Raw genomic sequence first — 8,658 nt, forward strand, 5'->3', positions numbered from 1 at the left:
GAAGCCTGTGCGGTGAGGCCTTGGAATGGTTCACATCCCACGAGACTCGACAGTGGCCCAGTTGGAGCGCGCTGGCTAAGGAGTTCATCGACAGATTCGCGTACAACGTCGAAATAGTCCCTGATCGTTACTCCTTGGAGAAGATGAAGCAGAAGCCCACAGAAAGCTATCGTGAGTTCGCGTACAGATGGAGGAAGGAGGCAGCGAGGGTGAGGCCTCCAATGACAGAGAAGGAGATTGTAGAGGTGTTCATACGGGTGCAGGAACCCGAGTATTATGACAGAGTCATCTTATTAATCGGCGCCAAGTTCGCCGAGATAGTCAAAGTAGGTGAGACCATCGAGGATGGCCTGAAGTCGGGAAAGATAGCCCGAGTGTCTGCATCGCCTGGGTCTTCCGGACTGGTAAGGAAGAAAAGAGAGGAGGTTAACGCTATCTCACACGGGGGAAGAAAAGCCCCCAGAAACTTACCACGTCCCCAAGGCCGCTCCAATCCTCCATCAAAGCCTCATCAAGCCTACCATCCACACTCAAATCACTCCGGCCACTACAATGCTGCCCCCCATTATCCAGATGCCCATATTTTATCATATCAGAATCCACCCCCGATTCCACAAAATTTTCCCTCCACATATCCAAACCACCCCCAAGCTTATCAAGTCCCTCCCAATTACCAAAATGTCGCTCCTAGCTGCGCTAATGTACAGCCAAGCTATCGAGCATCGTCTCCCGTATATCAGATACAAACCCCAGCATATCAAAGCCCCCATCCAAATCACCAAGCCCCAATGCCAAACCACCAAACAAATCCCTACCCCAGAGCCCAAGCTCCACGACCAANAGTGGCCCAGTTGGAGCGCGCTGGCTAAGGAGTTCATCGACAGATTCGCGTACAACGTCGAAATAGTCCCTGATCGTTACTCCTTGGAGAAGATGAAGCAGAAGCCCACAGAAAGCTATCGTGAGTTCGCGTACAGATGGAGGAAGGAGGCAGCGAGGGTGAGGCCTCCAATGACAGAGAAGGAGATTGTAGAGGTGTTCATACGGGTGCAGGAACCCGAGTATTATGACAGAGTCATCTTATTAATCGGCGCCAAGTTCGCCGAGATAGTCAAAGTAGGTGAGACCATCGAGGATGGCCTGAAGTCGGGAAAGATAGCCCGAGTGTCTGCATCGCCTGGGTCTTCCGGACTGGTAAGGAAGAAAAGAGAGGAGGTTAACGCTATCTCACACGGGGGAAGAAAAGCCCCCAGAAACTTACCACGTCCCCAAGGCCGCTCCAATCCTCCATCAAAGCCTCATCAAGCCTACCATCCACACTCAAATCACTCCGGCCACTACAATGCTGCCCCCCATTATCCAGATGCCCATATTTTATCATATCAGAATCCGCCCCCGATTCCACAAAATTTTCCCTCCACATATCCAAACCACCCCCAAGCTTATCAAGTCCCTCCCCATTACCAAAATGTCGCTCCTAGCTGCGCTAATGTACAGCCAAGCTATCGAGCACCGTCTCCCGCATATCAGATACAAACCCCAGCATATCAAAGCCCCCATCCAAATTACCAAGCCCCAATGCCAAACCACCAAACAAATCCCTACCCCAGAGCCCAAGCTCCACGACCAAACGCCCGCAATTACCAACAAGTCCCTCCCCCTCAGCAGGGCGGGTATGATTCCCCTCGCCCCAGGTTTGAGAAGAAGCCCTCCAGAAGCTTCACCGCGTTGGCTGAAAGCAGAACTAAATTGTTCGAAAGATTAGCCGCGGCCGGATACATCCACCCTGTGGGGCCCAAGCCCGTGGATGTTAATTCCAGATTCTACAGACCGGAGCAGAGATGTGCTTATCATTCCAACAGTGTTGGACATGATACAGAAGATTGTATCAATCTCAAGCACAAGATCCAGGACTTGATTGACCAGGAAGTGGTCTCCCTTCAGCCTGCGGCGCCAAACGTCAACACGAATCCGTTGCCAAATCATGGGGGTGGAAACACCAACATGATAGAAACTGACGAAGATGAGCGTGAAGCCAAGAGAATTACTCCTGTTGTTCAGGAAGACTTGGAAAGGGCTGTCGCTTCTTTAAGCGTCAAGGAAAGGAGGGAGTTTGTTATTCTGACACCTGCAAAGGCTGTTGCCTTGGTGCCCTCAAAGACTCTCCCCAAACCAAAGTTTGTGATAGAAACGGCCGTGGCTCAAGGCATGACTAGGTCCGGAAGGTGCTACACTCCTGATGAGCTTGCTCTCGGAGGACAGAAGAAGGACCATGCTAAGAGGCCGATAAGCGAGGGGGAAGCAGAAGAGTTCTGGAGAAGGATGCAACCGAAGGACTATTCCATCGTCAAACATTTAGAGAAGACTCCGGCTCAGATATCTGTGTGGGCCCTGCTGATGAGCTCTCAGTCCCACAGGCAGGCCTTAATGAAAGCTCTTGATGATACATACGTGCCCTCAGGCACAAGCAGCGACAATGTAGCTGCTATGATTCACCGAGTCATTCAGGGACACCGCATCAGCTTCTGCGATGATGAGTTGCCGTCCGAAGGGAGAGCCCACAACAAAGCTCTACACATCACCGTGGTATGCCGCGGAAAGATCGTCAACCGTGTTTTGGTAGACGACGGATCTGGCCTAAACATATGCCCTTTGTCCACGCTGAAGCAGCTGAGGTTTGACCTCGAAAAGTTGGAGAAAAACCAGGTCAATGTGAGAGCATTTGATGGTGTGCAGAGAGAGACGTTAGGAGCGGTGAACTTGATCATCCAAATAGGCCCCGCGGAGTTCGAGGCAAAATTCCAGGTGTTGGATATCGACACCAGCTATAACCTCCTTTTGGGAAGGCCATTCATTCATATGGCTGGAGCCGTCCCCTCCACTCTCCACCAAATGATAAAACTGGTGTGGAAAAATGAAGAACTGGTTATTCATGGTGAAAAGGGTCAATCGGGAAGGCAAGTGCCGGTCTCGGACGAGACACCGCAAGGTTCAGACTTCTACACGGTGGAGTTGGTAAATGCCACCGATGAGGGCTTGGCACCACAGACTCCCATGCCGGCCGTGTACAAAATGATTGCCACGGTAATGCTGCAGAGCGGATTCGAACCAGGTTCCGGACTAGGAAGGAATGCACAGGGGATCATCGAGCCAGTTCCGGTCCTTGCTGCAGGATCAAAGTATGGTTTGGGGTATATCCCCACAGATGATGATGTGAAGATGAAGAGGAAAAGGGATCAAGGGTTGACTAAGCCGATCCCGCATCTCTATCAATCCTTTCCAGTCCGGGAGCAGGCCGAGCCTGAAGACGATGGGGAAGGAATCTGTGACCTTTTCCAGGAGATCAATGCCATCATCGAGGAGGAGGCTGAGCCAGCTGGCTTTCGTGATGCTGAACCAGGGGAGATGCTGCAAAATTGGACGTCCACGCCGATCCTGATGTCCCGGACTCTTTGGTAGAAAGGAATTGTTTTATGCATATCAAAATCGGTGGTCGTCCGGAAGAGGCCCGAGACCCACCATTTCTACATTTTCTTAATTGCTTGAATTTTGAATTTTCGTCGTGATGTTTAAAAAGGGCGACACGGCCCTGTGCCATGACCCAAGTTTGCATGTTTATTTGAATGAAAGCCTCCTTATTTTGACTTTGTTTATTTAATTGCTTGTTATATTTTACTTTCCTAATTTTGTCTGTTTATGATTTCAGTAACGTAAGTTACAAACCTGCCAATGTCATGTCATGTCATGAGCTAAACGAGCAAAATGAGACAAATGACGATGAGGTTGACGACTATGAAGAAAGTGGGGAACCGGATTATGTGGCAGAAGAATTTCGACAGTTCGAGAATCAACATAAACCGAATCTGGAAGAAACAGAGACGGTGAATTTGGGAGATTCAGAATGTGTCAAAGAGGTTAAGATCAGCACTCACCTGAATGAAACTCAGAAGCAGAGCCTGGTTCATCTGCTTGCCGAATACAGTGACGTGTTTGTTTGGGAGGCCGGTGATATGCAGGGTTTGAGTACTGATGTTGTATCTCATAAGCTGCCTATCAACCCAGGGTTCGAGCCGGTGAAACAAAAGACTCGGAAATTCAAGCCTGAATTGAGTTTGAAGATTAAGGAGGAAATCACCAAGCAGATAGAGTCTCGATTGGTAGAAGTAACGCAGTATCCAACCTGGTTGGCAAATGTCGTTCCGGTCGCCAAGAAAGATGGAAAAATCAGAATTTGTGTTGATTACAGGGATCTCAACAAGGCTAGTCCAAAGGATAATTTTCCGTTGCCAAATATCCATATTCTGATTGACAACTGTGCCAAACATGAGATGCAGTCATTTGTGGATTGTTACGCGGGTTATCACCAGATTTTGATGGATGAAGAAGACGCGGAAAAAACGGCCTTCATCACACCTTGGGGTGTATATCACTACAGGGTAATGCCGTTTGGTCTCAAGAACGCCGGTGCTACTTACATGAGAGCCATGACGACCATCTTTCACGACATGATTCACAAGGAAATTGAAGTGTACGTGGACGACGTCATAATCAAATCCCGCGAGAGTTCGGATCATTTGACACACCTCAGAAAATTCTTTGAACGTTTGCGTCGGTACAACTTGAAGCTAAATCCCGCCAAATGTGCTTTTGGAGTCCCAGCTGGGAAGTTGTTGGGGTTCATAGTCAGCAGAAGAGGTATTGAGCTCGACCCTTCCAAGATCAAAGCAATTCAAGAGTTGCCTCCGCCGAAAACGAGAAAAGAGGTGATGAGTTTCTTGGGGAGGTTAAATTATATCAGCCGGTTTATAGCCCAATCGACAGTGGTATGTGAGCCCATTTTCAAGTTGCTGAAGAAAGACGCCCCGACTAAGTGGACCGAGGAGTGCCAAATTGCTTTCGACGCTATCAAGAGCTATTTGTCTAACCCACCAGTATTGGTTCCTCCGCGAGAAGGGAGTCCTTTTGTTGCTGTATTTGTCTGTTTCGGATAGTGCCTTTGGATGTGTACTCGGTCAGCACGACGAGACAGGAAAGAAGGAAAAGGCCATCTACTACATAAGCAAGAAATTTACTCCGTACGAGTCTCGGTACACTTTGCTGGAGAGAACATGCTGTGCTCTGACATGGCTTGCCCAGAAGCTGAGACACTATTTGTCGTCGTATACTACATATCTTATCTCCAGAATGGATCCATTGAAGTACATTTTCCAGAAAGCAATGCCGACTGGAAAGTTAGCTAAATGGCAAATGTTGTTGAGTGAGTTCGATATCGTGTATGTGACTCAGAAGGCGATAAAGGCACAAGCTTTGGCTGATCATCTAGCAGAAAATCCCGTGGATGAAGAATATGAACCACTTAAGACGTATTTCCACGATGAAGAAGTGTCATTTGTGGGTGAAGATATATCTGAAGCTTATCCAGGTTGGAGATTGTTCTTCGATGGAGCGGCGAATCACCAGGGTAAAGGTGTTGGAGCAGTCTTGGTATCGGAATCTGGTCAACATTATCCTATGGCGGCTAAACTGCGCTTCAACTGCACAAACAACATGGCTGAATACGAAGCTTGTATTCTGGGTTTGAAAATGGCCATTGACATGAATGTTTACGAGTTACTGGTTATTGGAGATTCAGACCTCTTGATTCATCAGGTTCAAGGAGAATGGGCTGTGAAGAACCCGAAGATTGTACCTTACGTACAGTATGTACAAAATCTGTGCAAAAGGTTTCGCAAGATCGAGTTCAGACATACTCCCAGAATACAGAATGAATTAGCTGACGCTCTCGCCACCATCGCTTCAATGATCAAACATCCGGACGCTGATTATATTGACCCTCTGGATATAGATTTGAAGGAGCATCCCGTCCATTGTTCACACGTGGAATCAGAACCAGATGGTTTACCTTGGTATTTCGACATAAAGAGATACTTGGAGTCTGGGACATATCCAGAAGACGCTACATCTAATCAAAAGAAATCGATACGTCGTATGGCTCTCAATTTCTTTCTGAATGGAGAAGTCCTGTATAGGAGGACTCCAGCTTTGGGTCTTTTAAGATGTGTAGATGCTGCTGAAGCTGTGAGACTTATTGAACAGATACATGCTGGAGTTTGCGGTACACACATGAATGGGCTTACTTTAGCAAGAAAGGTTCTTCGAGCTGGTTATTTCTGGATGACTATGGAGAATGACTGTTGCAAATTCGTGCAAAAATGCCACAAATGTCAAGTGCACGGCGATTTGATATGGGTGCCACCTCACGAACTTAATGCTATGAGTTCACCTTGGCCATTTGTAGCTTGGGGAATGGATGTCATTGGCCCTATAGAGCCGGCCGCTTCTAATGGACACAGATTCATTTTGGTTGCCATTGATTATTTCACCAAGTGGGTGGAAGCAGCCTCTTACAAATCGGTAACCAAGAAAGTGGTGGTCGACTTTGTCCGCAATAATCTGATATGCCGATTTGGAGTTCCAGAATCCATCATTACCGATAACGGTGCAAATCTCAACAGTCATCTGATGAAAGAGATATGTGAACAATTTAAGATTATTCACCGGAGGTCAACTGCTTATCGCCCTCAAATGAACGGAGCTGTAGAGGCCGCCAAAAAGAACATCAAAAAGATTTTGAGGAAAATGATTGATAAACAGCGAGGTTGGCATGAAATGTTGCCATATGCTCTACTAGGTTATCGAACGACGGTCAGAACATCAACTGGGGCTACTCCATACTTGCTAGTATACGGAACAGAAGCAGTCGTACCTGTGGAAGTCGAGATACCGTCACTGAGGATCATCCAAGAAGCTGAGCTAAGTAATGCTGCGTGGGTTAGCAAACGGATTGATCAGCTAACTTTGATTGATGAGAAGAGGATGGTCGCTGTTTGCCATGGCCAATTGTATAGACAAAGAATGACTCGCGCTTTTCACAAAAGAGTAAGAGCCAGAAATTTTGAAGTTGGTCAGTTGGTTCTTAAGCGTATTTTTCCTCATCAAGACGAGCATAAAGGAAAGTTCGCACCAAACTGGCAAGGTCCTTACATGGTTCGCAAAGTACTATCTGGAGGTGCTTTAGTCTTGTCAGAGATGGATGGCGCTGTATGGCCCAAACCTATCAACTCAGATGCTGTCAAGAGATACTACGTGTGAAGTTTCACTTTACAATTTTCTTTCATTTACTTGTAATTTTTCTGTTTGCTTGTATTCGTTCGATTTGAATTATTATTCCTTTGTAACGAACTACGTCTGACCTGAATTCTCGAGAACGAGATACGTAGGCGGCCTATGTCGGCTTCGGTCACCCCATTTACCCCCTTTAATCATTTCTTTGTATTTGAACTACGTTCGACCTGAATTCTCAAGAATGAGATACGTAGGCGGCCTTTGTCGGCCTCGGTCGGTTCCTTTGTAAATTTTATTCCTGTCAACCTTTAAGGGGGAACTACGTTTGACCTGATTCCTGCCTCAACGGGATACGTAGGCGCCACAAGGGCTCGGTCATATATCTCGTAAGTTCTATTTCCCTCTTCTACAATAGAAACTGGGACAGAATTTTTGAGAGGGACTCAAAAATTCTCCAGAAGAAGCCTTCTCTTCAGCAAGCCAAACTAGAGACATTTCAAAATTTGCGACTGGGACAGAATTTTTGAGAAGATCTCAAAAATTCCGCGATCTGTTCGGTCACAATGGAAAGACGAGCAAGATACTAAACTGGGACAGAAATTTTGAGGATGGCCTCAAAATTTCGTCATGGGTCTTCCCTACAAGTCCGGAATGCCTTCTAAATTCATTCAACAAGCGTCGGACTCAAAAGAGCTCGTTAAGCCTGACATGACATGACTTGGCAATGACTTTTTCAAGATACTATTTCTTAAGAAATTTTTTTTCTTGTTTCTCTTAAAAATTTCCCTTTTATATTTCATCTGTTTTGGCATATGATATTTCCTTATCTATCAAGAGTCGGGAAATCGGGAAATCGGGAAATCAACCGGAGACATCAAGACAAGGAGCAAACAACCGAAGGGATCGACACAGATCAGTATGTTTAAAACTGACAATTTTTCTGTGGATGCAGGTTTATAGCTTCGCTTCGAAATCGGCCGAATTCTTCCGACTGATGAATACGGAGAAGGAGAGAACTATCTCCAAAACCAGTGATTTTATGGAAAGCAGGAATATCGTTTGCGTCAGGATGCTTATGAATGTGTTTGTTTATTTCAAACCATTCTCAGCAATGGGAAATTTACAAAGTATCCAGTCAGATTTAAAGGTGAATCAAACGGGAATCTCAGCGAAGATTTCATGATTTCTATAGAAGACGCTATTTGCATTGCGTTATCAAAGCAAGAGGATTATTGTCGATCAAGACAATGCATTACCTCAGAAGAGACAGCTATGCAATTATTATTTTTATCATTATCGATCAAGTCGACATATTATTTGGAGGTCGTCTTGCCGTTACTATCCACGGGGGCGATATAAATATTCATGCATCGCGGAATTTATACACTGAAGAATCATGCATCGCGGAATCCTGCAATGGGAATCCTGCATCGCGGAATCATGCATCGCGGAAATCATGCATCGCGAGTCAATAATTATGCACGACGAGAAGATTTCATGCCTCGTCAAAATTTATGCATCGCGAGAAGACTT

General features: G+C 46.2%; 1 protein-coding gene across 1 annotated transcript; it reads left to right on the top strand.

Annotated features, from left to right (window-relative positions):
* The first annotated feature begins 933 nt into the window (after positions 1-933).
* On the top strand, positions 934-3,459 carry LOC114076918. Its single transcript, XM_027916613.1, has one exon. The coding sequence runs from the start codon at positions 934-936 to the stop codon at positions 3,457-3,459; it is 2,526 nt and encodes an 841-aa protein (XP_027772414.1).
* Positions 3,460-8,658: the final 5,199 nt, after the last annotated feature.

The sequence above is a fragment of the Solanum pennellii genome, chromosome 4 (assembly GCF_001406875.1).
Source record: "Solanum pennellii chromosome 4, SPENNV200".
NCBI classification, from domain to species: domain Eukaryota; kingdom Viridiplantae; phylum Streptophyta; class Magnoliopsida; order Solanales; family Solanaceae; genus Solanum; species Solanum pennellii.

Excerpts from the sequence above, each read along its gene's own strand:
- LOC114076918 (XM_027916613.1), top strand. The coding sequence starts at position 934 with ATGAAGCAGAAGCCCACAGAAAGCTATCGTGAGTTCGCGTACAGATGG.